Source organism: Nematocida displodere (assembly GCF_001642395.1).
Source record: "Nematocida displodere strain JUm2807 chromosome Unknown 1, whole genome shotgun sequence".
Lineage (NCBI taxonomy): Eukaryota > Fungi > Microsporidia > Nematocida > Nematocida displodere.
Genome location: NW_027138130.1, coordinates 426,572 through 453,545, shown reverse-complemented (window position 1 = coordinate 453,545; position 26,974 = coordinate 426,572). Strand labels below are relative to the sequence as shown.

The 26,974-nt window shown below is 50.2% G+C and overlaps 22 protein-coding genes across 22 annotated transcripts; 7 read left to right on the top strand and 15 right to left on the bottom strand.

Annotated features, from left to right (window-relative positions):
• Nucleotides 1–45: 45 nt before the first annotated feature.
• Nucleotides 46–390, bottom strand: NEDG_00355 (transcription elongation factor SPT4; the record flags this gene model as incomplete). Its single annotated transcript, XM_067687773.1, has 1 exon — nucleotides 46–390. One exon carries the CDS (start codon nucleotides 388–390, stop codon nucleotides 46–48), a length of 345 nt encoding a protein of 114 aa, XP_067545481.1.
• Nucleotides 391–532: 142 nt separating this feature from the next.
• NEDG_00354 (ATP-dependent helicase STH1/SNF2) lies at nucleotides 533–3,505 on the bottom strand (the record flags this gene model as incomplete). Its single annotated transcript, XM_067687772.1, has 1 exon — nucleotides 533–3,505. One exon carries the CDS (start codon nucleotides 3,503–3,505, stop codon nucleotides 533–535), a length of 2,973 nt encoding a protein of 990 aa, XP_067545480.1.
• Nucleotides 3,506–3,529: 24 nt separating this feature from the next.
• On the bottom strand, nucleotides 3,530–4,513 carry NEDG_00353 (casein kinase II subunit alpha; the record flags this gene model as incomplete). The annotated part of the gene is made up of 1 exon (XM_067687771.1): nucleotides 3,530–4,513. The coding sequence occupies one exon, from the start codon at nucleotides 4,511–4,513 to the stop codon at nucleotides 3,530–3,532; it is 984 nt and encodes a 327-aa protein (XP_067545479.1).
• A 329-nt stretch (nucleotides 4,514–4,842) lies between these two features.
• Nucleotides 4,843–6,138, bottom strand: NEDG_00352 (uncharacterized protein; the record flags this gene model as incomplete). Its single annotated transcript, XM_067687770.1, has 1 exon — nucleotides 4,843–6,138. One exon carries the CDS (start codon nucleotides 6,136–6,138, stop codon nucleotides 4,843–4,845), a length of 1,296 nt encoding a protein of 431 aa, XP_067545478.1.
• A 105-nt stretch (nucleotides 6,139–6,243) lies between these two features.
• NEDG_00351 (transcription elongation factor S-II) lies at nucleotides 6,244–6,735 on the bottom strand (the record flags this gene model as incomplete). Its single annotated transcript, XM_067687769.1, has 1 exon — nucleotides 6,244–6,735. The coding sequence occupies one exon, from the start codon at nucleotides 6,733–6,735 to the stop codon at nucleotides 6,244–6,246; it is 492 nt and encodes a 163-aa protein (XP_067545477.1).
• Nucleotides 6,736–6,823: 88 nt separating this feature from the next.
• NEDG_00350 (uncharacterized protein) lies at nucleotides 6,824–8,689 on the top strand (the record flags this gene model as incomplete). Its single annotated transcript, XM_067687768.1, has 1 exon — nucleotides 6,824–8,689. The coding sequence occupies one exon, from the start codon at nucleotides 6,824–6,826 to the stop codon at nucleotides 8,687–8,689; it is 1,866 nt and encodes a 621-aa protein (XP_067545476.1).
• Nucleotides 8,690–8,754: 65 nt separating this feature from the next.
• NEDG_00349 (60S ribosomal protein eL27) lies at nucleotides 8,755–9,141 on the bottom strand (the record flags this gene model as incomplete). The annotated part of the gene is made up of 1 exon (XM_067687767.1): nucleotides 8,755–9,141. One exon carries the CDS (start codon nucleotides 9,139–9,141, stop codon nucleotides 8,755–8,757), a length of 387 nt encoding a protein of 128 aa, XP_067545475.1.
• A 37-nt stretch (nucleotides 9,142–9,178) lies between these two features.
• On the top strand, nucleotides 9,179–10,099 carry NEDG_00348 (serine/threonine-protein phosphatase 2A regulatory subunit B'; the record flags this gene model as incomplete). Its single annotated transcript, XM_067687766.1, has 1 exon — nucleotides 9,179–10,099. One exon carries the CDS (start codon nucleotides 9,179–9,181, stop codon nucleotides 10,097–10,099), a length of 921 nt encoding a protein of 306 aa, XP_067545474.1.
• An 88-nt stretch (nucleotides 10,100–10,187) lies between these two features.
• NEDG_00347 (origin recognition complex subunit 1) lies at nucleotides 10,188–11,222 on the top strand (the record flags this gene model as incomplete). Its single annotated transcript, XM_067687765.1, has 1 exon — nucleotides 10,188–11,222. The coding sequence occupies one exon, from the start codon at nucleotides 10,188–10,190 to the stop codon at nucleotides 11,220–11,222; it is 1,035 nt and encodes a 344-aa protein (XP_067545473.1).
• Nucleotides 11,223–11,324: 102 nt separating this feature from the next.
• Nucleotides 11,325–13,808, top strand: NEDG_00346 (26S proteasome regulatory subunit N1; the record flags this gene model as incomplete). The annotated part of the gene is made up of 1 exon (XM_067687764.1): nucleotides 11,325–13,808. One exon carries the CDS (start codon nucleotides 11,325–11,327, stop codon nucleotides 13,806–13,808), a length of 2,484 nt encoding a protein of 827 aa, XP_067545472.1.
• Nucleotides 13,809–13,981: 173 nt separating this feature from the next.
• Nucleotides 13,982–14,254, top strand: NEDG_00345 (RING-box protein 1; the record flags this gene model as incomplete). The annotated part of the gene is made up of 1 exon (XM_067687763.1): nucleotides 13,982–14,254. The coding sequence occupies one exon, from the start codon at nucleotides 13,982–13,984 to the stop codon at nucleotides 14,252–14,254; it is 273 nt and encodes a 90-aa protein (XP_067545471.1).
• Nucleotides 14,255–14,405: 151 nt separating this feature from the next.
• On the bottom strand, nucleotides 14,406–14,918 carry NEDG_00344 (ubiquitin-conjugating enzyme E2 G1; the record flags this gene model as incomplete). The annotated part of the gene is made up of 1 exon (XM_067687762.1): nucleotides 14,406–14,918. One exon carries the CDS (start codon nucleotides 14,916–14,918, stop codon nucleotides 14,406–14,408), a length of 513 nt encoding a protein of 170 aa, XP_067545470.1.
• Nucleotides 14,919–14,991: 73 nt separating this feature from the next.
• NEDG_00343 (40S ribosomal protein uS17) lies at nucleotides 14,992–15,492 on the bottom strand (the record flags this gene model as incomplete). The annotated part of the gene is made up of 1 exon (XM_067687761.1): nucleotides 14,992–15,492. The coding sequence occupies one exon, from the start codon at nucleotides 15,490–15,492 to the stop codon at nucleotides 14,992–14,994; it is 501 nt and encodes a 166-aa protein (XP_067545469.1).
• A 32-nt stretch (nucleotides 15,493–15,524) lies between these two features.
• NEDG_00342 (uncharacterized protein) lies at nucleotides 15,525–18,560 on the bottom strand (the record flags this gene model as incomplete). Its single annotated transcript, XM_067687760.1, has 1 exon — nucleotides 15,525–18,560. One exon carries the CDS (start codon nucleotides 18,558–18,560, stop codon nucleotides 15,525–15,527), a length of 3,036 nt encoding a protein of 1,011 aa, XP_067545468.1.
• A 139-nt stretch (nucleotides 18,561–18,699) lies between these two features.
• Nucleotides 18,700–19,584, bottom strand: NEDG_00341 (uncharacterized protein; the record flags this gene model as incomplete). The annotated part of the gene is made up of 1 exon (XM_067687759.1): nucleotides 18,700–19,584. One exon carries the CDS (start codon nucleotides 19,582–19,584, stop codon nucleotides 18,700–18,702), a length of 885 nt encoding a protein of 294 aa, XP_067545467.1.
• Nucleotides 19,585–19,628: 44 nt separating this feature from the next.
• Nucleotides 19,629–21,263, top strand: NEDG_00340 (integrin alpha FG-GAP repeat containing protein 1; the record flags this gene model as incomplete). Its single annotated transcript, XM_067687758.1, has 1 exon — nucleotides 19,629–21,263. The coding sequence occupies one exon, from the start codon at nucleotides 19,629–19,631 to the stop codon at nucleotides 21,261–21,263; it is 1,635 nt and encodes a 544-aa protein (XP_067545466.1).
• A 127-nt stretch (nucleotides 21,264–21,390) lies between these two features.
• On the bottom strand, nucleotides 21,391–23,067 carry NEDG_00339 (replication factor A1; the record flags this gene model as incomplete). The annotated part of the gene is made up of 1 exon (XM_067687757.1): nucleotides 21,391–23,067. One exon carries the CDS (start codon nucleotides 23,065–23,067, stop codon nucleotides 21,391–21,393), a length of 1,677 nt encoding a protein of 558 aa, XP_067545465.1.
• A 23-nt stretch (nucleotides 23,068–23,090) lies between these two features.
• Nucleotides 23,091–23,693, top strand: NEDG_00338 (uncharacterized protein; the record flags this gene model as incomplete). The annotated part of the gene is made up of 1 exon (XM_067687756.1): nucleotides 23,091–23,693. The coding sequence occupies one exon, from the start codon at nucleotides 23,091–23,093 to the stop codon at nucleotides 23,691–23,693; it is 603 nt and encodes a 200-aa protein (XP_067545464.1).
• A 121-nt stretch (nucleotides 23,694–23,814) lies between these two features.
• Nucleotides 23,815–24,168, bottom strand: NEDG_00337 (uncharacterized protein; the record flags this gene model as incomplete). Its single annotated transcript, XM_067687755.1, has 1 exon — nucleotides 23,815–24,168. The coding sequence occupies one exon, from the start codon at nucleotides 24,166–24,168 to the stop codon at nucleotides 23,815–23,817; it is 354 nt and encodes a 117-aa protein (XP_067545463.1).
• Nucleotides 24,169–24,207: 39 nt separating this feature from the next.
• NEDG_00336 (DNA polymerase delta subunit 2) lies at nucleotides 24,208–25,395 on the bottom strand (the record flags this gene model as incomplete). The annotated part of the gene is made up of 1 exon (XM_067687754.1): nucleotides 24,208–25,395. One exon carries the CDS (start codon nucleotides 25,393–25,395, stop codon nucleotides 24,208–24,210), a length of 1,188 nt encoding a protein of 395 aa, XP_067545462.1.
• A 31-nt stretch (nucleotides 25,396–25,426) lies between these two features.
• NEDG_00335 (uncharacterized protein) lies at nucleotides 25,427–26,611 on the bottom strand (the record flags this gene model as incomplete). The annotated part of the gene is made up of 1 exon (XM_067687753.1): nucleotides 25,427–26,611. One exon carries the CDS (start codon nucleotides 26,609–26,611, stop codon nucleotides 25,427–25,429), a length of 1,185 nt encoding a protein of 394 aa, XP_067545461.1.
• A 55-nt stretch (nucleotides 26,612–26,666) lies between these two features.
• Nucleotides 26,667–26,972, bottom strand: NEDG_00334 (uncharacterized protein; the record flags this gene model as incomplete). The annotated part of the gene is made up of 1 exon (XM_067687752.1): nucleotides 26,667–26,972. The coding sequence occupies one exon, from the start codon at nucleotides 26,970–26,972 to the stop codon at nucleotides 26,667–26,669; it is 306 nt and encodes a 101-aa protein (XP_067545460.1).
• Nucleotides 26,973–26,974: the final 2 nt, after the last annotated feature.

The window sequence follows — 26,974 nt, the reverse complement described above, 5'->3', positions numbered from 1 at the left end:
CCCAGTCACAGGCCATCAACCATACACCAACCCTTACACTGGCCCTTAGATAGTGAATGGTTTGTCTCGGGGGATGTGGACGCGTCCTTCTCGCTCCATGGCCATAATCTTGCTCTCTGGCAAGTCGCCTTCAATGGTTATGGCGTACATCCCTGGAGCCATTCCTTCAAGGTGCTGCCACTTAGCCACCCAGGACGTTTTAGTGGTAGCTAGGCCAATGAGGCCGGCAAATCTATCGGTGGTGCAGTCTAAAACGTTGTCAATGTTGTCCTTCATATGAAGATAGGCACAGTTCTCACATCCCTCTTCTCTGAACTGGACCTGTGTTTTTATCAAAGAGCATCCAAGGCATGCACGCAGTCTCTTGCTAATTGATGTTGGGATGCCCATTGAAGAAAAAAATATTGTCTCGGGTTATGTGGTGGTGGCTGGGCCAGTGTCTGGGTCGGTGTCTGGGTCAGTGGCTGGGTCGGTGTCGGTGTCTGGGTCAGGCAACAGCAACAGCAACAGGCAGTCTGTGGTACAGAGGTCTTTATTCGTTAGTGTATGAGTTGAGTATGTGAAGGAAGTGTTCGGCGTCTCGGTAGACAAAAGAGCCTTCTGCGTTGTAGGTCATGGCATTAGCACACATCTTTCGGACATCTGTTGCAAAGTCCTCAAAGCTCTCATAAAGCTCTAGGTTCTCTCTTATTTCGCTAATTGAAATAGGCTCATAGATAAGGTCGTAATAGTCCGGGTACATCTCAGCGTCTGGCAGCTCCATGAACAGCTCGGCTCTTTTTCTTCCTTTTTCCGTGGACTTAGCAATTGTCTCAAGCACTTCCTTGTACTGCCTAGTGGCTGAGCTTATTTTCTGGGAGCGTGAAAGGGTGGCCGAGCTTTTTCTTTTGGAGGGGTACTCTGTGGTGGGTGTTACTTCATTGAGGTTGTTGTCAAGGAGGGAGAGCTTGGGCCCCGAGTAGAGCTCTGAGGAGCCCAGGGCTTTGGAGGCGTCAATTTCTGAGAGCTTGAGCATTTCTGCGTCTGAGCGGGCTAGGATTTTGTTTAGGTCGGCATCTGAGGTAACGGCACAAGAGTCATCGCCTTCACCCGAAGCTTCAAAGATGTTTCTGAGCAGAGCCTCTCTCTCCTCATGGGTGGTTCTGTTATCGAACCTTCCTGCTTGGATGATTTTCTCGTCAACGTGTAGCTTGTGGTTGGCTTTTTCCAGGATGTACTCCTCAATGGACTCTGCAGTCACCAGGCGGAAGATTCGTACTTCTTTGGTCTGTCCGATTCGGTGGGCTCTGTCCTGGGCCTGCTGGTCCGCGTGGGGGTTCCAGTCGCTGTCAAAGATAATCACTGTGTCGGCAATTTGCAGGTTTAGCCCAAGACCGCCTGCGCGGGTGCTGAGCAGGAAGACTGAGTATCCTGAGGTTGGATCGTTGAAGGTGGAGATGAGTGCTGCTCGTTCCTCGCTTTTAACTGCGCCGTCAAGGCGGAGGTACTTGAAGCCTTCCATGACCAGCATATCTTCCATAATGGTCATGATTTGTGTCATTTGGAAGAACATGAGGACTTTGTGGCCCGTGGCAAGGAGCTTATGGAGCATTCTTCTGAGAAGCTCAAACTTACCGCTTACTCTGTAGAGGAGCTCGTTGTTCACCTTTGAGGGATTTATTGTTTCCTCTACCCGTTCAAACACAAAGGGATGGTTGCATATCTTTCTTAGCTGCATAATGGTATTGTTCAATCGTTTGGCTCCTTCTGCCTTGCAAACGGCTGCATCACGGACTTCAGTGTAGAGCGACCTCTGCAGCCCCGACATGCGGCACTTAATGACTGTTTCAACCTTATTGGGGAGGCCTGCTTCGACGTCTTTCTTCAGTCGCCTGAGGAGGAAGGGTCTGAGGACTTTGTGGAGTCTTTTGATAATTAGCAGTTCTTCTTCTTCGTTAAGTTCGATCTTTTCGCCGACGTGAGCCACTGGGGCGCTGAACCACTCGTCAAAGCTTCCGCCGCTGAAGAAAATCTTAGGGAGCACAAAGTTAAGCAGCGACCAGAGTTCAGGCAAGCTGTTCTGTAGCGGCGTGCCTGTGAGGAGCAGCCGGTACTTTGACTTGTAGCAGGAGTTCATTACGGTGCACAGCTTGGATCCAGTGTTCTTCATTCGGTGGCCCTCATCAACGATGGTGTATAGCCACTGTATCTTTGAGAGGAAAGACTTATCTTTGATGATGTATTCAAAAGTTGTTAGCAGTACATCAAATTTTGTTGATAAGGTTTCTTTTTTCAGGTCTTTTCGGTAGAGAGGGTCTCCCTTGTAGGAAAGCACTTTGATGCTTGGTGCCCACCGAGAAAACTCAGAGGTCCAGTTCGAAAAGGTTGATAGCGGGACAATGACGAGGAAGGGCATATTAGCCTCTTTCTTCTCCAGGAGGTAGCAAATGAAGACAATGGCCTGGACGGTTTTGCCCAGGCCCATTTCATCGGCAAGGATTCCGTTAAGCTTGTTGTTGTAGAGACTGACCATCCACTCAACCCCCTTTAGCTGGTACTCTCGCAGCTGCCCATAAGCCACCGAGCGGGGCTGCTCCTTAACGTGCTCCTTTTGCTTGTGGGCCGCTTCAAAGTAGTCGAGAACGGTGGCGTCGTCTACCTCGGAGCCTTGCTGGAGCTTGATTCTTTTCTTGAGCACGGCAATGTACTCGTCTGTTTTTTGGAGTATGTGGGTGAGCCTGGTGTTCTTTTCCTGTTTGATAAGCTTCAGGTACTCTTGCTCGTCGTTGGACTTCAGGGCCTGGATTCTGGCTTTCTCCGTCTTTTTCTTGGCTTTCTCCTCCTCTTTCTTGTACTTCTCGTGGATGGCGTTGACTGCTATGAAGATGCGCTGCTGGTTGGCCGTTTGGTCCTTTTGCTTCTGGACCATTTTCAGCGCTGTTTGCTGGACAAGCGTCATTGTGTTGAGCCACCAGGCCGCTTTTTTGGCCTCTCCGGCTGCGAGGTGCCTGGTTTCCAGCTCGCTGAGGGCGCGGAGGTCGTAGAGGTTCTCTACTTTGTGCGCCACCGAGGACCTGGCGCTTCTGAGAATCTCCGGGGAGGCTATCTCTTTGATGCCTCGGTAGACGTTCTTGCGAAGGATGTTCTGTTCCTGGAGCAGGTCTATCTTCTTTATCTGCAGCAGGGCGAGGAAGGCGCTGGGGCTGCCTCGGTGGCTGGAGAGGTAGGCCCGGGGGTCTGGGAGCATCTGTGCAAGAGAAAGATTGTTTTCGCGGGCATAGGCCTGGAGGATCCGGGCAACAGCCTGCTCCTTCTTGAGGCTCTGCAGGCGCGCCCGCTCCAGCTTAAGCGTCTCCACATCAAAGCCTAACGGAAGGTGGGTTGGGTGCATGCGAGCTGCAGCTTCAAAACCGACTTTGAGGGTCTTGTCTTCTGCGCTGGTTGTGAATATCCCAGACACTCCTGAAATGAACAGGCCCCGCCTTGCGTTAAGGAATGAGGACCACTCTCTTTCGTCTCCTTTCATTTGCAAAATAAAAAAGAATTCTTCTTATGTGAAGAAGGGCGACTGCAAACACTCTTTTGCAGTGAGTCTTTTCTGGTGGTCGTAGACAAGGATGCCTTTGATCAGGGAGAAGAAAGCTTCTTTTTCTGCAAGGTCGGGAAAGAGCGAATTATTTTCTGCCTCAAATTTTTTCCAGATGTTTTCTTTGCTAACGGTTTTTCGGTGGGTTCGGATGATGTTTGGGGTTTCTATCTCGTACTTGGTGGTGTACGCCTCAAACCCTGACAGCCCCAGGACCTGGACAATCTTCAGCAGCTGGTCCTCGTTGGAGGAGCCCTGGAACATCGGCACTCGCCGGAGGACCATCTCACAGAGGACGCACCCGAACGCCCAAAGGTCTATGGCGTAGTCGTAGGTCTTGTAGTTGACAAGGAGCTCTGGAGCCTTGAAGTGCATGCTTGCCACGCCAACGCTGTACCGAGTGAGCGGGAGGTAGAACTCGGCCAGGCCCCAGTCAATGATTTTGATGATTTTTTCGGGGTGGTTGATGATAAGGTTTTGCGGCTTTATGTCCCGGTGGAAGATGCCTTGCGAGTGGCAGTGGTCGAGTGTTTCGAGGAGCTGTCGGCTGTAGTGCTTGATGTCCGCGAGGGTGAAGGTTTTGAACAGCGACCGGGTTTCTTTGTGGTCCTCGTAGTGGAAAACCAGGGACCGGGTGTTGGACCCTCCGTCTTTGACCACATCAACCATCTGAACGACGTTTTTTGCGCTAAGCAGCCGGTGCAGAATCATAATTTCTCTGTTTATCTTTTTCTCTCTGACCGGTTTAAGAACCTTGATCACGCAGAGTCTCCGGGCCTGGTCAATGCCTCGGAAGACCTGGGAGTACTTGCCTTTTCCCATGTAGTCTAAAATTTTGTATTTGTCTATGTCTCCGTACGCAATGGTGTAAATGTTGTAGTCGTAGTACTCCCTGCCCTCTTTTAGTGCGCAGTCTCTGTAGATGCGTGCTTCCGTTTCAATTACCATTATTAATAAAAAATGTGCAGGAAAGAGAAGCCCCCCTCCAGCTCCAAAGACGGCTTCTTATATGCTTGTGGAGCAATCATTTAAGCTTCAGCTGCATAAAAGAGAAAAAATTAAGGAATAAGGTGCCAGGGCACCGCACCTGAAGCGTGCAAGCACCCTTTGGCGCCTAAGTTGCTCAGTGAGCAGCGGCTGGTAGGCCGCTTGAATAGATACTACACTTGATCAAAGCAATGCCTTGAGAAGTGCTTTAAAAATAAAATTGGCATTTATAGGACAAAACTCAAAGTTAAACTTAAGCTTAAGCTTAAACTTAAGCCCAAACAGGCACTTTATTTAGCAGCTGTCTCTAAAAGAGAGCCCAAAACAACCCGGTGCATCCGTTTCAGCGAAACAACCAGGCCCCCGGAGTATAGCGTATAGTACACTTTAGTTAGGTAGCGAACACTCACCTGCTTGAGTGTCTCGTTCTCCAGGCTGTTAAGGAACTTGGTGGTCCCTGAAAAAACCAGGAACGCAAGGCCGGCCGTGCTAAGGACTCTAAGCACGGCAAACAGCCTCTTGGACACGTTCCAGTAGGCCAGATCACTCTGTAGGTACTTGGACTGCTTTTTTCCGCCCGAGACCAAAAAAAAGATAACGGAAAACACCACCCCGGCAAATGGAAGGTAGAAGCCTCCAATAACCACCAAAGACACAAAGAAAAAGACGTAAAAGAGAACCACGCTCCCCACAAGCACCGAGAATCTCCCCAAAGTTCCCCAAAAGTCTGGGTGTTCTAGCGGAAAGAGAAGCTTGCGCCGCTTGACCTCAAGAATCTCCCGGCCTAAAAGCAGCAACGCTGCCCCGGTAAAAAGCGACACAGGCCCAAACACGGCCAAAACCAGGCGCGGGAGATAGACCAGCTCAGGGTTCGTAATTGCTACAACGAAAAGTAGGTACACCGTTATAGTGGCTACGATTGACATAAACGGGAAAAGGTTCTGCGAGTCGCCCATGTTCCTAACTGACCCCCAGAACCCTGGGTTTTCTCCCAGCTGCTCCTGCAGCAGGTACTGGTCAACGGTAAGCGTCTGAGACACCAGCATACTTAGCAGGCGGAGAGACCGCCGCTCTTTTTCAAGCAGCCCCCTCCCCCGCCTGGAAGAAAGACCCAGGCGGGCAAGTGTTTGCGCTGGAAGCGTTCCCTTCATTGCCGCGCACTCATTGCTCAGGTCCACCACATAGGCTTTGTACCACAGGCAGTGGTTCTGGAACCACCGGTCAGTTTGTCTGTTAAAAGCCGTTATGTCCTCTTGGGTGTTTTTCTTCAGGCGCAAGGCAGTGTTCAGGTCAATGCCTAGCAGCTTAAAGCAGTACTGCTCAAACGTTCTGTCGTTAGCTGTGGCATACTCCAGGCGTCTGGGCGCAAAGCCCTGGTCAATCGTCAGCTCGGGTGGAGTCTTTAGCGCTTTGCTAGGGTGGAGGCATCCATCCAGGGCACTTTTCAGGGTTAGTTTGGGTGTCTGAAGGCTTTGAAGCCTCCTTTGAGCCAGTCTTACTCTTAGGTGCTGGTTTCTGAACTTTTCAAGCATTTCAGACCATGTGCGTGTCCTGTTTGGGTAGGGATCTACCACGGGCGACAGCATCTGAAAAATTTAGTATTTCTTTATTAATAATCCTGTGCTTCGGGTTTTCGGGTTCTTGAGGTTTCGGGTTTTTGGGTTTTCGAGGTTTGGTGGTTGGGTGGTAGTTTAGCAGAACTTCCACTTGTTACCACAGGAGACACAGGAGACAAAGGTTGTCATGGGCTCATCAGCACTGCGCGTTTGTAGCTGCCTGTAAATGCACTTTTTCTGGCGGCAGTTGGTGCAAAAAAACATCTCAGTTTCTGCCTCTTGTTTTTGAACCGTTGAGTCAAGAATTGACTGCTTAAGAATGCCAGCTTCAAACTCTTTCAGCTCCTGGCTTTTCATTTCCTCCGAGGTCATTTTAACAAAGGCATCTACAGCAATGTCTGCGTTGTACACAGCCGCGCCAAGCCAGGCATTCCCCTCGTCCTTTAAGTTTAAGTACTTCGCTTTGAACAGCTCAAAGTACTCTTGCTGCGACGTTGTCTCTGAAAAGATGCCCTCTTCAATGCGTCTACTTAGATCCTCTGCTTTTTCAGGGCTTGTGTCCTTCATGGCATCAAACACTCTTCGAATCATTCCCTGGCACTTGGCTCTTGCTTCGGGGTTATTCATTTGCAAAAACTTTGCCGTGTATTTAAAGGACCTCCTAGCTACCGCCTCCAATGTTTCACGATAAATATTCAATTTTTGAAACAAAAGCATGGACATCCACGCCAAGCTGCTCTCCTACACCCCCGGCACCGCCAAAGAAGGAGAAAACAGCGAAGAAGAAAACCCGGAAAAAGAAGAAGAAAACCCCGCCAAAGAAGAAGAGTGGCTCTGGGAGGGAGCGCCTGTGTTTGGCAAAGAGCACTTAATTAAGGTCTGGCATAACGGAAAAAGGGTCGCTTTTTCCGAGGAGACGGGGGCGTTCACCCTGTCCATTGGCAGCCTCCACGACGTCCGGACCAGCGTCCTGGAAATAGACCTCCTCGCTCGCGGGCTGTTTGTCAATGAGAGCGTTGGGTACTGCTTCAAGCGCGTTGAGGAGCTCGTGCAGCGAGACTCGCTAACTGTCCACTACGTTAAGATCCTATCAACCACGGACCCGATCGCTGGGTGGATTTGCTGCAAGGAGTGCCGCTCCCGAGGCTTCAAGCCCAAGAAAATGGAGTTTTTTGCTGCTCTCCAGGTAACTGTGGAGCGGCACCCGGCGACTGTCTGCACCCTTCCGTACAGCTCGGTGTTCACCAGGTACCTTGGGGCTGGGAGCGAAAAAATTGCTGGGAGGCTTCTCGATCTTCAGGAGCTGTTTACCTTTCTTTTTCGGGACATAAGAAACTTTTCAGAGCTTGCCTATGGCGGAAGAGAGCTTTTGAAGTACTACGCGCACGTGGACAAGACCGAGTTTAAAAAGCTTCTGCCGTACATCTCGCCAGTCAGCAAGAAGACCTTTTTTGAAAGGCTTTGGCAGTACTTCCGCCCAAGCCCAAACACCCAGCAGGTCCGGGAGGCGTATGGGGCGTACCTGAAAAAAAACCTGCAGGCTCTTCCATACAGCTGGTACATCGAGTCGGAAGACTTTTACCAGTACCACCTGGAAAACTACAAGTACGCCCTTTCCCCATACGGCCAGGCCTTTCTTAGCGTCCACTCAATGCTAAACATTGTTCAAAAAGCTCTTCCGAGTTGCAAGTGCGTCTACTGCCTCTCAAAAACCGTTGGGAGCGAGCAAAAGTTTTTTCACACTTTCACTGGGATACCTTACGAAGATATTTTTCACCGAGAGAGCAGATACCTCGAGTACGTCTTTTTCCTTGACCGGAAAACAAGCACCTTCTACATCGCCTTCAAAGGAACGCTCAGAACGAGAGAGGCGCTGATAGACATAGACTACAAGTACTACCGATACAAAGGGAACCTTTACCACCGCGGTATTTTCATCGAGTCCCAAGACTTCTTTGCCGCTAACAAACAGGTCATTCACGACCTGACCCAGGCACACGCCGTCTCAAAGATAAAGCTGGTCGGACAGTCTCTTGGTGGAGCCCTGGCAACCCTGGTCTGTATCTTCATCAAAGAGGATCCCAGCTTCTCGGGGTACATGGTCAGCAGCATTGGGTACTCCTCCCCGCCCATTATCAGCAACCCGAACGCCTACCAGAAATGGAACACCACCAACCGAGACACCTCAATTACGACCGTTATTTATGGGAACGATATTATTCCAACGCTCTGCCTGGGGAAGATCTTTGAGCTAAGGCTGGTTAGCTCGCATCTTTACTCAATCAGTGTAGCCCGGTACCTGAACAAAACGGCCTACATCAGGCAAGTCCTCAAAAAGCTCAAAAAAAGAGGCATGCCCAAGCTGTACATCCCCGGGGACATCTTCCGGCTAAAGCACACCCGGGGCAGGCCGAGCGTCTTTCTTATCAGAAGAACGCACTGGTCCGAGCTCGGAGCCATCAAGCTAACCCTCAAGGCCCTCCTCCACCACACTCCCGGCGCCATGATAAACGCTCTCCACAAGTCACTCTCTTTGTTTTATCCCACAGACCCGGCACCCCCCACAGACCCTCACGCATGATCATTTATTATCCAGCTTAGGACCCCTTGGAGCAGCCGCCTCTAGAGACGGGCCAGGACCCACCCCTAGACCTTCTGTTTCTTGAAGATCCAGTGGGTGGGGTTGTTCTGGTAGGCAGTTCTGAAAAGCTTTTCAACGTCTTTTCTCATTTCAGTCTTTTCGGAAATGTCTGAAATGTCTCTAACAGCTACTTTGTCGAAGACGTTCTCCATGGTGTATCTGGTGGCAATGAGGTGTCTGACATTCATCTTCTTGATGAACGCTTTGATGTACTTCTGTCTGCTCTTCTGCATTTCAGTCATGTCTTCTGTGACGGGCTTTGGGATCTTCTCAAGACCAACAATGGTTACAACCATCCTCCCGTCTTTTTCTTCGAGATCTTCAATGATAACAGCCTTGATGCCTGCGTATCTTCCTTTGGTAATTAAAACAACTTCTTCCTTTGAGAACATAAGAATATGGAAGGGTAAAAAAATAAAAAAATAAAAGATGAACAGACACTTGGTACTGTCTCTGAGAGGACCGCACCCCAAAACAAACCTTCATCCAGAGGACGACCCAGGCTTCTTGCTTGGGAGCTGGAAGGCGACAGAGATAGCTCTTTCACCCTTTCTTAAAATAGAAGAAACATTGACCTTGTCGGAAAGAGAGAAAAGAGCTGTCATGCGAAGCCTCCTCTCCCCAGACATTCGAGAAAGAATCCTCGCCTACAAAATAGCCCAAAGCCTCCTCAGAAAGCGTCTGGTTGCCAAAGACCTTCTGAAAGACCTTTTAATGGAGTACCTCCTCGACCAAAGCGTTCATTACGGCCTTGACCTGGTGCTCTCGCTTATGCAGCAGCTTGGCCTTGAAAAAGAAGACATTTCAGAAATCTACATTCCTCTGCTCACTAAAAGGCTTAACGAAGAAATAAGAGAGGAGATAGTCTCTGGAGTGGTTGAGGGGTTTAAATACACCGACACAGACTACATCTACACCAACCTGCTCAAAGTCTCTAGACAGCTCTCCTCCAAAGAGTGCCTGACCGTGATTGAAATCATCAAAGGAACCTTAGATAACGTTGAGCACGTAACTGAAGTATCTGCCGTTCTGCTTGCCAGGACGGTTGACGTCATCCTTCGCAATGAGCACCAGGTGTCCATCGAGTCTCTGTCCTACCTTTTCTCAGACCCCTGGGTCCTGGAGCAGCTAGCTCCCCACAGTGCCCAGGTGGTTGAGCACCTTTTCAGCACCGTCTATGTCCTCTCACAGTGCTACTGGAAAAAGACCGAGCAGTTCTTCGTATGTAAAATACTCCACACCCTCTTTGTGCTTAGCAAAAGCACCTTTGACGCCTCCCTCCGTCTTTACAACCGCAGCAGGTACGAAATAAGAAACGGTGTCCCAGGGACCTCGGGAATCTCATGGTAGCACTACCCCAAAAACCCAAAAACCCAAAAGCCCAAAGACTCGAGAACCCCAAGACTCTTAAAAATAAACCTTTCTGGAAAAGTTAAAAATGAGAGCAGTGCCACTGGGAAGAGAGGAAGAGTCAGCTACCATCTACAACCACCTGAAGAAAGCCATTGAAACCAAGGAGTATGGGCTTATGTACGTCAGTGGTATGCCAGGATGTGGCAAAACCTACACCTGTGCCAAGATTCTTGAAATAGTAGCTGAAAACTATCCAAAGATCCACGTTGCTTCGCTTAACTGTGGGAGCCTTATTCTTCCCTCAGATATTTTTCTTGAGATGCACCGAACGGTTGAGCCAAGCAACTACTCCTCACCAAGGATCCTTGAAGAGGTCCTTAAAAAAGAGAGCTACTCCATTTTTCTGGTGGACGAGATAGATATGCTAATCAGCAAGAACCAAAACATCCTTTATGGGCTACTTGAGATACCTTCAGCAACCAAAAACGTCTACATCATTGCAATTTCCAACACCTACAACCTCCCAGACCGGCGGCTGACGCAAAAGGTAAGAAGCCGCCTGGGGTGGAACCGGGTCAACTTTCCCATTTACAAAAAGGCGCATCTGGTCGGGATTCTTCGGGAGCGGGGAGCGTCAAAGGAGTTCACCCCAGAAGCCATTGATTTCTGCGCAGGGAAGGTTTCCGCGCTGAACGGAGACGTTAGAAAAGCCTTCCAGATCCAAAAGTATGCGATTGACCACACCAACCGCCACAACATTGCGCGGATAGACCTGGCCGAGGTGGACAGTGCCATGAAGTACGTCTTTCACTCGATGCAGAGCAGCTTCATTCGTGCACTTTCCGAGTACCAGAAAATCATTCTACTTATTACGTCCCAAAAAGGGCATTCTTATCCCTGCACACTTTTTAACGACTTTAAAACGTCTTTATCTGCCAGATCTCTTCCCCCCATTTCCTTCAAGGACTTCCAGGGCCTGGTCTCTCAAATGACTGAGCTTGGGGCCCTAAAAGGAAGAATCAACAGTCTTGCCGTTGAAACAAGGTACATCCCCGACGAGCTGGACCTTATTCTCGCGGAGGAAGAAAGCGAGGATCTGGAGATAATGCAGCTTGGCTAGTGCCCCAGCCCACCCCGAGCAGCCGCCAAACCAGGCCTTCGGGTTAGTTCGGGTTCGGGTTAGCTTTAGCCGTCTATATAATTTATTTCTTTGTTTGCTTTTATGGATAAGACGGAAGACATTCGCTTGATACTTGACAACCTCAACAACAGAGACCCAGGGATTGCGCACTCGGCACTAAGCATGCTTGTACAAAAGCTGCGAAGCTCTACTTCTGTTGCTTCAACCATTCCCAAGATACTCATCCACCTCATCTCTCAAAAAGACGTCTTAAAAGAACGGCTGGCTACTCTCACAGGAGAAAACAGGAAAATGATGGCCGATGTTCTCTCAGTTATTTCAGCAACACACGAAGATACAGATAGTCTTAGGTACCGCATTGAAGGGGGGTCTACGCCTCTTGACCTCTGGGGGCACCAGTACGTGAAAAAGCTTTCGAGTGATATCATTCGTGTTTACGTAAAAGGTCCTGAAAATGCGAAAGACTCAGCCTCTGAACACCCGGCCCTGAACCAGGCCCTGAACAGCACAAGCACAAGCACAAGCGCTGGGATTGGTCCCGAAGACATCCAGGCCATTCTTGGGGAAGTTCTTGCCTGCCTGTTCAAGTTTAACTCCGAATGTGACGGTATTGACCTGCTTATTGAAACGGGGGGACTGCGCCAGCTGCTTGGGTTTACAGACCAGGACAACCTTGACCGCGTCTGTACATACCTCCTCTCAATTATCCCGTACCTCCAGCCACAGCAAAAAAAAGAAGCTACAAGAGCACTTATTTCCATATATAGAAAGTTTGAGTTGGTGATTGAGTACACAAATCTTCTGGTAAAAGAGTCGAAAGAAGACGAGGTCCGGAAAATCTTCCTGGAAGAGCCCTTGGCCGTCCAGGTGCAGATGGCTTACATCCTGGCCAGAGACCTCAGGTACGCCGATCTTGACACGGAGCACCAGAACGTCCGGGACATTCTGGAAAACAGGCACATGGCTGGCATGAACGCCTACGCTGCCGAAAAGCTCGAACTAACCACGGCCGCCTCGGACAGAGACAGAGGAACCGGGGCCTTCCCAGAAGCCCTCTCCAAAGCCAGCTTTTTCAACGAGAGCATTTCAGTGCTTGAAAACAAGAAGTCGTACAAGATCTCCTCGCTAAGCGCCAAAGGAATCCTCCACCTCTGGAACCCGGAAAGCGCAATGGCAGAGTTTGGGGAGCACCTTTTCTCAGACGACGGGTACGTCAAAGCCTCGTCCATCCTTGGGCTGGCCACAAGCAGCTGCCGCGTCCACGACGAAAACGAAACGGTGCTTGCTCTGGTCCGAGAAAACCTGGGCACTAACTCAACCACCCAAAAGCTCGTTCTGCTCCAGGCTCTGGCCATGCAGTACACGGGCACCCAGAGAGAAGACATCTACCAGCTCGTTCGCCCACACATGTCTGATCTCCAGCCAGAAGTCTCCTACTTCTCCATTTACGTCATTGGCAGCATTTTTGCCAAGTCTTACAACGTTGAGGTTTTCACCGAGGTCGTTCAGGTACTGATGGAAAAAACAACGACTTCCTCTTTTATGAGATTTGCACTTCTTGGGCTGGGCCTGATCTTCCTCGAGGGCAAGGAAAAGATCGACGGAGTTATGGAACTGGCCGAGTCAATTGACGGCATTGGCAAGTCTCTCTCGATCCTTCTCCGCGGCATGGGATACTTTGGCTCGGGCAACACAGCTATCTTACACGCCATTCTAAAAGACGCCCTTGAAGAGCTGACACCAAGCAACTCCTCAGACGACGAAGAGGCTGAAGAGCCCCAGCAAGAGTACAAGCACGTTTTTGCCATCATTGGAGTTGCTCTTATCTCCGTTGGCGATGAAACACTCGTTCAAATGGCCACGCACATTCTGGAGGGAGCAATGCTCCTGGACATCCCCAGGGTGCAGATGGCAGTACCTTTTGCCCTCGCCATTCTTCACATGTCAACGGCTAAGGTAGAGGTCATTGAAACCCTGAAAAGATGCACGAACAGTGAAGACTTATCAGTGGTTGTCTCGGCCGTTGTCTCACTTGGGGTCATTGCAGCAGGAAGCAACAACTCCAGGGTGCTCAACGCCCTGGAGTCCCTGGGTGACTTTTGCCACAAGGGCGCTCCAGGGAGCGCGCTGAAGATAGCCCAGGGCCTGCTCCACCTGGGCAAGGGAATGATGAAGCTCTCGCTGTTTTCAGGCTCTGCTGCCTCAGCAAAGAGCGTGGCGGGAATTACAGGCTTCCTTTTCTCTCTGATGGACGTGGGGATGCACGTTCTTGACCGGCACTACTTCGTTCTCATGCTCCTGGCCCAAGGCATTGCGCCAAAGTACCTGCTTACGGTGGATGATACGGGAGCACCCGTTAAAAAAACAGTCCGGGTAGGTACCTGGGTCGACGTTTCCGGGGCAGTTGGAAGGCCCAAGCGCATAGCCGGGGCACAGGTCCATGAGACACCCGTGGTGGTTCAATCGACAGAAGCTGTAGAGGTGCTTGGAAGAAAGGGAACGTACACCTCAGCAGATACTTTGATTGTGGTCCAGCAGTCAAGCACCACCAACATCGATGAATAAATTGTTTGACTGTTCTACTGCCCACCACTGTACCCTACCACTGTACACACCTACCCTACCACTGTACACACCTACCCTACCACTGTACACACCTACCCTACCACTGTACACCACAACCACACACCCCACACCCCACACCGTACAAAACCAAATAACTTGTTTATTTATTTCTTATGGAAGTATCACGGATAAGAGTGAAGAAAGTAAGAATGGTAGCTATCTGGTCCTTGGACATGATTGTTGATAAGTGTGCTATTTGCCGTAACCACATCATGGACACGTGCATTGAGTGCCAGACTGAAGAAAAGGCCGTTGAGTGCAAGGTTTCATGGGGCGCATGCAACCACGCCTTTCACACCCACTGCATTGGCCAGTGGCTGCGCTCAAAGAACGTCTGTCCCCTTGACTCTAAGCCATGGACCTTCCAAACAACCACAGACAAGTAAGTGTCCTGGTCCGGGTCTTGGTCTTGGTCCGGGTCTTGGTCTTGGTCCTAGCCTTGGCACAGTCCTAGATGTAGGTGTGTTCGTTTATTTACTCTACCTACTGGGACCTACTGGTTCCGCTATGTTGTGCCGGGCCACGACCTGACGGTCTCTACTCTATGGTTCTTTGTGCCAGTACAGCTACTCTCCGGTTGTATGCCTGGTTGTCTGATTGGTACTCCTGGGCCGCCTCTATGTTAGCTGGGCTCTCAGTGTTTGGCTCCAGGAGGAGGAGGACGATTGAAAGAAGAATGGAATTGGTGTCTCTTACAGGCATCCACCTCTCACAGGCTTCTTCGTACCCATACTCATCGTCTCCTGCCCGGTGAAGGATGGAGATGCAGAGCTTGCCCCCAGGCTCAATATTTGGGTGCCACATCTCAGAAACAAACTTAAACGATGGGGGGTCATCGGGGTAGGTTTCAGGGAAGGACAGAACGCCTCTAAGGATGGCATTCTCATAAAGAGTATCCCTTGGCCCAATAATGGCCACCTCCCACTCGTAAATGTTATCCCCAAGGAGGCCCACGCTAAAGTTCTCATTTGGGGTCTTCATCATTCTCTGGAGCTCTTTGGAGATAAACACCCGGGACCTTTTCTTTGGGTCGGTCTGCTTAAATTGCATGGAAAAACAAAATAGTTCTGATTTATAAAGGAAATAAAACAGTTTCAGGCGTGGAAAATAAAGGAGCAACAGTTTATTCTTCGGGAGAGTACTGCTTGTACCCGTCTTTTGAGGTGGTCTTCTCGTAAGAAATGATGGCAAAGTGCTTGGTCTTTGAGAGTGGCCGGGTTTCTCCGCAGACGACTTTGTCGCCGATCTCAATAAGACCGTCCCAGCACGGGGAGAGGTGGACGTTGAACCGGGTGTTTCTTCTCTCGTATCTCATGTACTTAGGGTGGTAGTGGAGGTACCTCTTCACAACGACTGCGGTTCTCTCCTGCTTCAGACTGACCACCTCTCCCTTGAAGATAGATCCTCGGATGGTGACGTTGCTGGTGAAGGGGCACTTCTTGTCTATGTATGTTCCGTTGGTAGCTGTTGCGGGGGTGATGTATCCCAGACCAATGTTCTTGCTGAGTCTTTTGGTCTCTTTCTTTCCTCTGGCAATATCGTACGGGTTGTTGTAGACTGCTTCTTGTTGTGGGAACTTCTTGAACTTAGAGAAGCTTTCGACTAACTCGTGGGCTGGCTGCATCGCTGGTTCTGGGGTTCTAAAAAATAAAAATATTATGACGAAGAAACAAGTTTTTGGAGGCTGTTAACCAGAGCACGGCAGACCGCCACAATTGGTGAGGCTTCTTCATTGTAGAGAAGACAGTTGTCTAGCACGAGTGAAAGGTCTGCCAAAAGTGATGCTTTTGTTCGGTAGTGCTTTTTTTTCATTCGTTGGACGATGCGATTGAGGGGGAGGGGTTGTGGGACCAGCTCGTAGTAGTCTGGGTAGGTCTTTCGGGGCACCGTTGAGAAAAAAATTGAAGTTTCAGGCGTTTTAAAGCCTAGCACCTCCTTATGTTTTTCATTGACTGGGCTGCTGTAGCTGCCTGCTAGGCACTGGACGTCAAAGACCGATGAAACCGTGCTTTCTTGTCCCAGGCTCAGGGTGAGCTTATGGGGAGGTGGGGCGATGGAGGTTCGGGAGGCGGTGGTGGTCTGGGAGGCAGCTGGGGCGTATGATACAAACCGTCCTTTTGAGAGCAACCCGTTTTTCCGGAAGTACACCTCTTCGTCTGGGAGGTAGGTTCTAGAGCACTGGTCAAGGTAGAATTGGTGGATGACGAATGGATCGTTGGATGTCTGTGAGGGAGCATAGAGGATGCGAATCTCTGCTTCGAGTCTTTCCACCAGTAAGGTTAGAACAAGGCTGTTTTCGTGGAGGGAGACGGTCTTAACCACCACCACTTCCAGGACACAGAGGTCCAGGGAAGAAAGCCGGGAGAGCTTGTTCGGGTTAGTTCGGGGCAGGGTGTAGGCTGCCAGTCGGCTTGGGATAAGGACCAAGCGATCCTCTACCTGTGGAATTAGTGGGAATGTAGCCACCGAAGTCAGCCACTCAGACACAGGCCCTGATCCTGTTACCGACCTTGACCCTGACCCTGCTACCGACCTTGACCTTGACCCTGGCCCTGACATCTTGCTTGCTTTTCTTCGGGGTTGGCGTCGTCTTCTTTTGGTGATGCCTTCGCTCTCTGTAGACCCCGATCCTCCATCCAGGTCACTCGACCCTGAACGGTCATCTAGGTCCGTTGATGGCAGCTCAGCTGACTCAGAGCGGTTCATGTCACTACTGGGGTCTTCGCTTTGTTCGTCTGTGGCCACGGAGTACGTGGAATCGTCTGAGCTAGACTGGGAAGAGGTAGCAAAGTTACTATCGGAGTATGAATCATCAACAATAACGGCATCACTTGAAGAAACGTTAATGGTCGTATTTGACTCTTCTGACTCCTCAATAACAATCGCACTGGCAGGTGGCTGGGTTGCTCTGTACTCCCTCTCAAAGGTCTTGCTGTTGATCATGTTTGGCTGAAGGAGAAGCACGCTAGCTATCTCCTGGTTCCGGGCAGACGCATCGGTAGAAACAGAGCATTCAAAAAGCGGGGGAATCGAGGGTAAAAAGAGCTGTTCGGTGATGGGCTCGCCCAGAGCTGAGTATGTGGGTGCTAAAGGTGTCTTGTTGCAAATGTCAAGGATTCCAGACATTCTTGAGACCGTTTCGGCCTGAACGCGCTCACTGGAGTAGGTGCACTGTCTGTCCCTGAGAAACACAAAGTCGGCCCTGAAAAACTCAGAGCTAGGGGGCAGGGTGCAAGTCTCTGCAGAGAGAGCATACTTGTGGATGCTGCCATCGGTTTCCGTAACAAAGAAAGAGTTGCCTGAACTGTGGAAAAAGACACCATCAGTTACTGAAAGACCTGAAGAAATCAGCGAGAGAAGCACCCCTTCATCGGAGATAAACTTAATATTACCGTTAATTTCCAGGGTAATGAAAATGGGAAGAAAAGGGTGGGGAGTAATTCCGCAAATCTTAAAGTCCTTTTCAATGAAAACGATCCTATTTCCCTCACTTGTCTTAATGATGCGAATGTTTGATTCCTGATCTACACTAACAATGACGTCATCATTGCATAAAAAAACAATATCAGTGATAAACACAGAGGATGACAACCCTTCTATATCGACCGTTTCTTTAATCCACGCCCCTTCTAAATCTCTTCCCTTGAAGGTTTTTCTTGATGGCATGTTAGACCTGGCCGACTTTGTCTCGGGGTGGTACTTCCAAATAAACAGCGAAGAAGAGTAGGTGCTAGCAACAATCTTAAGAGACGAACTTCCTATGTCCACAGCCGATGTAAGCATGTCGTCTGTGTCCAGCATGTAAAAACGGCCATCAGGGTCTTCCGTATCAAACAGCATTGAAAACGGCCAAAGACCAACGGCGGCCACCAGTCTTTTGCCCCGCGAGGACCTTGCCTGGTTGAAAGACGCCTCCTCTATTTCATTCATAAGCACTTCCACCGCGTGCTTGCCCCCCGGGAGCAGAGAGAGGCGGAGGGCCCGCCCCGTGCAGGTCATCAGGAAGACTCGGTAGGTAGCTTCGTCTGGCTGTGCCTTAGCCCGCTTTTGCTCAAGCGGGGCAGGCTCCAGGGAGGGGTAGACAATTTCTAGAAAGTCTATCTGCTCCTCCACGGCCACCTTGGCCAGTGGCTGGGCTGGGGAGGCAAATACGTCCCAAAACAGCACAGTTCCCTCCTGGTCACAGGAAACAAGGATCTTGTTATCTCCACTGATAACAAAATCAAAAACAGGAGCTGTATGTTCCCGAAAAGCCTTGAGCGCGCGCCCACTGTAAACGTCCCACATTTTAATGAGACCATCCTCGCCCCCTGTGAAGAGCACGGTTTCGCTCCTATCAAACATAAGACAGAGCACCTTAGAGGAGTGCCCTGAAAACGCATACTCTTTTTTATATCCTAGGTCTTTGATGGGGGGTAGCCTGGTCTTTGGGGGAAGGCTCTCTGTTTTGGTAAGAATGGAGGAGAGAGGACGTGTACCAACCAGGGAAGCAGGGTCCCTAAACCTTCTAAAATACTCCACAACGTTGTTGATCTGCGACTCTTTGAAGAGGTGGTGGATGCCTTTTAGAATGGTTTCTTCGTTCATTGTTAGTATCTGGTCAGCAATGCTTTGGGGCAGAGGAAGCCTTTCATCCGAGCTATCCACAGCACCCCTTACGCGATCGAGTATTTTCTCCAGTGTCGTATCCATTGAAATAAAATAAAACTTTCTCTCTACTTCCTAGTACCACACTACCCAGCCACTGACCCCTACCCTGACACTGAACCACACTACCCCTACCCCTACCCAGCCACTGACCCCTACCCTGACACATTACTATTGGATGGTTTTATTTAATAGATATGTTCTTAACACCATCTACGAGCAGGTCGTCACTTTCTTCTAAATCTTCCTCCCTGGCGTTGTAATCGTAATCTAAAGCTTCGTCGTCATCTACACAGAGATCTGGCTTGTAGACAAAGAGGTCTTTTCCTGTTGGAACAATTTTACCAAGTCGGATGTTTCCCTCCTTGATCTTCTCCTGCTCCTCCTGCTCCTTGCTCTTCTGGAACGCTTTTTCTATCTTCCACTTGAAGAAAAGCTCCTCAGTCATGGGCGTTTGAACGTCTGGGAGCTTGTTTCTTTCATTCTCAATGTACTCTTCAATCGTTATGCCTGGCCCTTCGTCCTCTTTCAGGGTGTAGCCTTCAGGGGGCGAGTGCTTGCCCAGGCAGGCGTGTCCGTTCGGGCAGACCCACTTGGGGTTGTGTTTTCCCGTTTTGAGGGCGTCGATGTAAAACTTGCAGATCTTTTCCTCTTTTGGGTCCTTGTCCTTCGCGTCTTTGTCCTTCGCGTCCCTACCCTCCTGCTGTGCGGTGGCGGCTGTTTTCTGGAGGAGAAGCATCTGCCTCTTTTCGGCGTTGGCCTCGTGGCTGAACTTGCACTGCTCGCCCTTGGAGCAGACCCCGTTTTTGAAGTTGATACAAAGGACGCCCATTGGATCGACGCCAGTTGGCGCTTTTTGCAGGATTTCGTAGACCTCGTAAACCTCTTCCTGCGCCTCCTCGGCCTTCTTTCCCTTGCCCTTGGTGTAGGATGCTTCGAGCGTAGAGGCTAATTTCTTCAGTTTGGAGCTTTTTCCTTTGTTTTTCATTCCAAACATTTGTTCCTCGACCAGTTTCTTTGCATCCTTTGCCTTCATTGGCTCTTTTGCCTTAGTGCCTTTCTTGGTCATGAAAATTTTATTCTTCGTTTATTTTTCTCGTAAATAAACCATCTATGTTGTGGCCCTGGAGACGCAAGGACGAGGATGTAGCCTTTGACAAGGCCGTGCTTTTAATGGAGAACTTTATACCACTGTCCTATGGGTGTGCACAGAAGCAAAGATCTACCGACATTATTGGCACCAACCCAGAGAGAAACAAGATCCTGGTTCTTACCAGAGAGGGGGCGGGGTACGTGCAAAAACAGGCGCTGGACACTGAGCACGCAGTCGATTACATTATAGCCACCGATTTCAGCCAGAGCGGCTTACTGGACTATCTTGTTATTTCCAAAAAGGCTTCAGGCTTTGGTGTATCGATCTATACTGCCTCCCCACAGACCCAGAAAGAGGTTGGGTGGTCAGATACGATGCCTTTCCTCTTCTCAACGGGTGACCTGGTTCCCACCCTCTTTCTTCAGAAGAACCGCCAAACCTTCTTTGCGACTGGCCAGTCTGCCACGCCCGAGCTCGCCCAGGCCTCTTTTGGCGCTCTCAGAGAGAACCACACCTCAGCTTTCATTGACGTCAATGGCGACGGAGTCGCTGACCTGGTTTTAGACACCAAGGACAGCCGCGGGCGGTGTCTTGAGGTCTGGCTGAACGTGAACAACACCTTTGAAAAGAGCTCTACCATTAGAGTCGATAACAACAGCCCCTTTGTTTTTGGAGACTTTTTAGGCCATGGCTCCGTTGATCTTCTTTTTCCTGTTAACGGACACGAGAGCGGGCCAGGAGTGGCTATTTTTCAGAACACAAGGCCTTTCTCACACGGAAAAACACTCCCAGATACGGAGAACCAAGACAGCAGCTGTTTTGCACCTGAGCCTGTGTTTTTCCCTGTTCTTGAAAAAAACGAAGAAATTGTTATCTACAACAGTAACGGACCCGTCTTTCCCGCAGTTTTTGACGTCAACAGCGACACCTACCCAGATCTTGTTCTTCTGGTGAGAGACAACAACACGGGAGAGGTCTACCCGAGAAGTGTCATCAACCAAGAAGGAAAAGCTTTTCAAAGCACCGACAGCGTACCTTACACCGATCTAGGCGACCTTACCGTTACCAGTGTCTCATACCTCGATGCCTACAGCAACAAAGCCTCAGATCTGCTCATTTACGGGGAAGGAGCCACCCCGGCCATTTACACCCTTAAAAACGTCAGCGACATCACGGGGTACCACCTGAGCATGTCCTCTCTCTCAGCACACTCTCCGAGAGACGCCTACGCCTCCGGGGTGGTTGGAAGCACCTATGCCTGCCGGATCGTTGAAACCGGAAGAATGGTTCTTGGGTTTTATCCGCCGCAGAGCGGGTACGCCCCCCTCCAGTCCCCGATTTCAAGCATGGGCCTGGGAAGAACCACCGTCTTCATTGGCGCCGTCTACACCACCGTGCCTTCAAGGACCTACCCCACCAGCATACAAACGGACAAAATTGTTCCCAACTCTGAGCTGCTTATGAGCATCCGCGGGGGCAAAATCAAGCCAGCACTCTACCTCAACCCAGACACCTACTGGACAGTTGCTATCCCCATCTTCATTACTCTGCTCCTTGTCTTTGGCCTGGCCTCAGCTTACTTCTCCTACCGAGAGAGGAAAAGAGCCACCAAGCCGTACCGCAACAGGTACAACCTCAGCTTCCATGCCCTCTAATGTGCAGTGCTGTACCGTGCTGTGCTGTACCGTGCTGTGCTGTACCGTGCCCAAATAAACCGGTCCAAACAGTTGTTTTATTGTAGCGCACCGGGCGTATCAGGGCACGCCAGAACCCTGGGGCGTACTACCCCATAGCACGTATTTGCGTGAGGAGGGCAGCGGCTTCCCGGGCATAGTCCACCCTCTGGAGGGCGTCGACCGTGTAGACCGTCTGTGGCTCAGCCCGGTTGTAAGTGTCTGCCTTGCCGCGGACTCTGAGCACTACATCTGAAAGGTTGCACTCAACGATTTTTGGGAGGTAGATCTCGTCGTAGTCCTCCGCCTGCATCCCCTGCAGCTCGTTCGCTGAAAGCCCCATTAAAGCCTCCCCTTCATTGAAAATACTCACCCAGAGCTGCCCCGTGGCGTCGGCAATTTGGGCGTTGATCCGGTACCTGCACAGAGGCTCTTCGACCTCTTTGTTGCACTTGTTGCAGAAATAGACGCCGTCAGTGTTCTTTTCGACCTTTTTCTTGCAGGAGGCGTCACAGGCCATATAATAAATGTTTTCCTTGAGGTTGGTTATCGTGCAGATAACTGAAGACATTGGAAGCGCTTTCCCCTTAATCTCGGAAATGGTGTTCCTGCCGACCTGTGCCTTTCTCTCGTAGGGCGCTGGGGCGTCAATGGCCTTCTTGTTCTGCTTGAACCACCCACTGAGCGTGAAGGACTCGCTGGTCTCTGGGTTAACGGCAACGGTCGTTGTTCCAATAACGGTCAGTTGCGGGTTGTCGTTGTACCTGGTTATTTTTACGCCTTCCAGCATAATAACGTCACCTACCTCGTAGGCTGCCTTGGCGTTCTCCTCCCAGAGGGTCAGTGGCAGAACTGCCTTGGACTTATCTGTCACACAAATGTTTCTTCGGGTCAGCTCGCTGTTATCCGACCTTCTCCGAATGGTACCTGCCTCTTCAACGGTCACGGCCACCACCAGAAGGTTTACAATCGACGACTCTTTGTCTTTGACGCTTTCAAGCAGGGAAAAGGTCAGGTTTTTGGACAGCTCGGGGTACTCTGGGCACTCAATTGGGTGGATAGTGGTTGTTTTGTCGGCGCTTAGCTCATAGCTGTGCTCTGTCTTGTTAAACTGTTTGTTAGCCATCTTAATCTGTCCCCCGGAGACTTCATAGGCTTTGTTCAGCTCAAGCCGGGTGTAGAAGGCATCGGCTGACTCGTTAAAGAACGTCATCAGGATTTCGCCCGTTCCATCGGCCAGCGTGGCTTTGAAGCACTTTCCAGCACTCCCGTCTTTTTGGTACTCTCTCATTGGCGCTTTTCTAACCACTTTGATGTTGAGGCACCAAGGACCCCCCAAGAAGGGAGATAGCTCCGCCACACTGTTTACCTCTCTTTTGGCCTCTTTTCTCTGGCTTTCTTCGCCCTTTCTCTTGCTTGGACTGGCGACGGCGCTTGTCCACCCCGTGCTGTTTGAGTAGGCAGTAATGTCTTTGATGTAGAGCACCCTTCTTTGCTCACTTCCTATGCTCGCTGGGTTTCTCTCGCCTATCTGAATCAGCGTATTGGCGCGTATTTCTTTGGTTTTAAACTCTTCAATGGCTTTGCTTGAGATGGCGCACTCCTGGGTCGTCCGCTCATCGGTGACTGTAACCGTTATCCGGGTGCATGTTGAAAGATTCTCTGGAAGGGTAATGTCAACGACCCGAACCACAAGAGGAACTGTGTTAAAAGAAGCTACGTACGACATGACCCCTTCAAGAGCCCCCTTGGTTACTTCAAGGTCTCTTACTCTTTGAATGCTCATTTCAGAAAAAAGAAATTGTGCTTATGAACGTAGGAGACCGCGTGGTAGTTGATGGTATGTACACAGGAACGGTTAAGTACGTGGGAAAGGTTGGCGCCAAGCAAGGGCCTTCAGTTGGCATTGAGCTAGACACTCCAAACGGCGATAACAATGGCATGCGTGCAGGGCGGGCGTACTTCAAGTGCTCCTCCAGGCACGGGGTCTTCAGAGAGGCGCACCAAATAAAGAAGTACTGCCCCTCAGAGTACAACCAAACAAACATCATTGACACCCGAATGCTTCCAGTGGTGGAAGAGCTTCACAACCAGCACGACAAAAGAGCCATTGAATTGCTTGAAGAAAACATGCAGATCCAAAGAATGCTTGAAGAGCTTCAAAAAGAGAACGGGGAGCTCAAACAGGCCCTGGAGCGAGAGAAAAGGAAAGTTTCAGGACTTGAGAGAACGGTCAAGCTTCTAGAGCCCATCCCTGAAACCAAGTTCGCCCAAGCCCCATTCAACACCTCTTTTAACGAAGTGGTTTTCTCAGATACCGATGAAAGAACACCACAAGCTATCATTCTTGATCTAGTAAAAGAGATCAGAGCCAAGATAGAGACAGAAACACATTTATTCACTAGCCAGTAGTTGGCCAGGGCCAGGGTTTGGGCCAGAGACTGGTGGTAAATAAATAGCATGCATAGCCCAACCAACCAACCAATTCAAAACAGCCAACCAACCAACTCAAAACAACCAATCAATTTAAGGTTCAGGTTCGGGTTGGGTTGGGTTGGGTTTGGGAAGGTTTTGCTCGTTTGGGCGTGTGGTTGTTCGGGCGTGGTCTTTTAGGGTTGGTCTTGGGGTTGTGGAATGAGGTAGGGGTAGAGTCGAACAGTTGTGTGGTTAGTTGGTGCTTTAGGGTGTAGGTATGTTCAGAGGTTCCTGTAAGAACCAGGATGGTTTTATTGGGGTCTGTGCGAATGGGGATACTGTGCTGCTGAATAAAATCTTGAATCTTTGGAATTGCTTTATTGTCAATGACGGCATAGATGGTGTGCTCTACTGCTGCCCTGATAGAGGCAGCCAGTTCGCTTGCTGACTTATCGCTTGCTCTTTCTAGCATATTCAAAGGGTATGTTGTAAGACAAAAAATTCGGAAAATTCAAAGAGGTATGGGAAAAAGTTTTGGAACGGTTTGGGAAATGCTCAAAAACATACCTGAAAGTGAAGAAAAGACAACTAGCTCAATTGTTATGCCATTTGTCGTAACTCTCCGTGCTCCCGAGCTAAAGCTACAAGGAACACTAACAACCACCACATCTGGAAGTACCTCCATGACGAACAAGTCTTTATCGTGCGGGTAGGTTGGGCACGTATCTGGGGAAGTGGGGGATATGTGCCTGTACCTAACCAGTACCTCAAGAGCCTTAAGGTAGTCTTCAAGCGTTTCAGGCTCTCCCACGTCTGTTTTTGTGTACCTGAGAACTTCTCTAACCGATAAATAGTTGCAGAAAGCCACCGTTGATCCTGAAAGAGACAGGACCGAGGGGTTGGGGTGCAGTGTGCACTTTGGGTCAATCCCCAGAAGCACGGGCGACGGTGGCGTGTAGGGAATCATATACGGGACGTAGTCTTCCTCCCCCGGAATAACCCTCACCCGCTCAGGTCCAGCCAACCCGGATAGTTTGTTCAGGTTTGCAGTTTCAGGGTGGGTTAGTCCCGAATAAAACACCACCCTGCACCCTGGACTCTCCCTAAGGTACTTTGCCAGCGCCTCAACACCTGCTGCGGACATTGATCCTACATTAGGAACAACCAACGTTTCAGGGTTTTCAGGGTTTTCGGGGTTTTCGGGGTTTTCGGGGTTCGGGGATAGACCGGGCAGGGGACTCTTTGCTGTAAGGCGCGGTTTTTTCGCGCAGAAAGCCTCTGTGGGGGCGATATAGGCTTCAATCGGAGTGATAATCCGGTCCACGACAAGAGTGCGCCCACTCCTTCTCCCAACCACGCCTAAAACACACCCGTTGACTGGGAAGGCGCTGGAGTCTTTGGGTAGGCCTAGGATCAGCTCGATTCTCTCCATGGCTGCATCTTCTATGAAGTACTTGGGGGCGGCGTTGGGTTGCCAGGACACACTCTCTACCTCTTCCACCTCGTGGTACTTCTTGATAATGGCTGGCTTGGCAGTAGAAATTTCAAGACACCCGATTAAGAAGGTTTCTTCGCTTCCCCCAAGGTAGAACGCCCGGACAAGACCAGCCAGTCGTCCGTACGCCTCAATGTCCCTTCCCAGCCTCTCGGTTCTATCCCTGTACATCGCTGCATACTGCGTGGTGTAGCTAATCGACATCGAAAATAAAATCTGCAGAAACATCCAAAAACTACTCCGCTCGGGTGATGAAGTACCTTTTCTCTGAAACCTCTGTGCCCTTGACTGTCACCTTTACCACCGCATGCAAGGGAATAGCCTGTTTCTGCGCATCTTCTGTCTCTTTCCTTTTTAGGTGGGAAATGAGCGTTTTAACGGCCAGAGGTGTCGATAGAACCAGCGTTTTGTCAAGGCCTTCAAGAAGAAGAAAAGACTCAACCATGTCCCTCTCCCTCTCCTCTGAAGACATCGACAGCGCAGAAACCTCAATTTTTGGAATGGCTGTTATGCATGAAAGTGTTTCCCGGGCCAAGTCCCCGCCGGCATAGAGCACCAGAGAGATCTTCTCCCTCTCGCAGAACTGTTTGAGCTCTCTCTTGAATTTCAGCTCGCTTTTAAGCATTCTTCCACCGTCTTTTCTCTTCTCCCCTGAAAACACCCGGTGGTGCGTGCAGAAATAGATCGACCACTTCTTCTTCAGCGTAGAACGCGTTAGTATCTTTGAGATAAGCAAAAGAATCGCTGAGCTCTGAATAAAGAAAATGGTGTACCCCGTGTGCAAAAGGTAGAGCGTGCTGTACCTGCTCTGGAGGTATATCCCCTGGGAGAGCTTGAGCCGCCGATAAAGAACCATGCGCTTGCGAAGGTCGCTCAAAAGCACCGACACCCTCTCCACGTACCTGCTCTTTAGCCGAAGACTTCTTTTTTTGATGGCACTCGCTGAGGACAGTGTCTGAGACAAACCCGTACCCACAGAAACTTTTGAAAGCTTTTCAGTTATTTCGACAATGTGCGGCTCAGTCGTTTTTATCCCAAGGTTCTCCCGTATTTCAGGCACCTTGCTCGTTTCAACAACAAAGATAGAGTTGGTTTCAACGGAATACTCCGAACTAAAGTATCCCTCCCTCCTTTCAAAAGGCTCGGTGTGCGTGTCACAGATGAAAACGAAGTTTTCCTCTTCGGCAACCATCCCAACCAAGTGCTTGAACACCTCCCGACACTGAAGCTCTGAAGGAACCACCCCCTTGTACTGGGGGTTCATAAGGGACAGAGCCAGCCCCTCCAGGTTCACGTGCTGCACCAGAATGTTCAAGTGCTCGAAAAAAGACCTGAAAAGTCCTCCCAGGTAAGTTGCTCTGTCTGGTTTAAACCCCTCAATGACCACCACCGTCTTCTTTCCACCACTCCAAATATCCATCATGGAAAATAATTTATTATCTGAAGCCTTGTGTACCGCGGTGGGTTGCGGTATGTTACGGGGAACCTGGGCCCCGCCACTTACCCGGACACACCTTTAGGGCGGCGCTACTAACCACAGCACCGGTGGAGTACATGCCACCCAGGTAGAGCAAGCCACTGGGTGAGAAAAGACCTGGACTCTTTCCTTTGAGCATGTTGATGTACTCCATTCGGGTGGCAAGGAAGAAGCAGGTAGAAACACCAAGAAGACCTAGGGGAAGGAGGTGGCTGCTTTCCTTCTTTTTGCGGGCATTGAGCACTGGGTGGAGGAGGCCTGCGCCCAGGCCTATGCCGAGGCCTATGACTGTGGCTCGGTTCATTA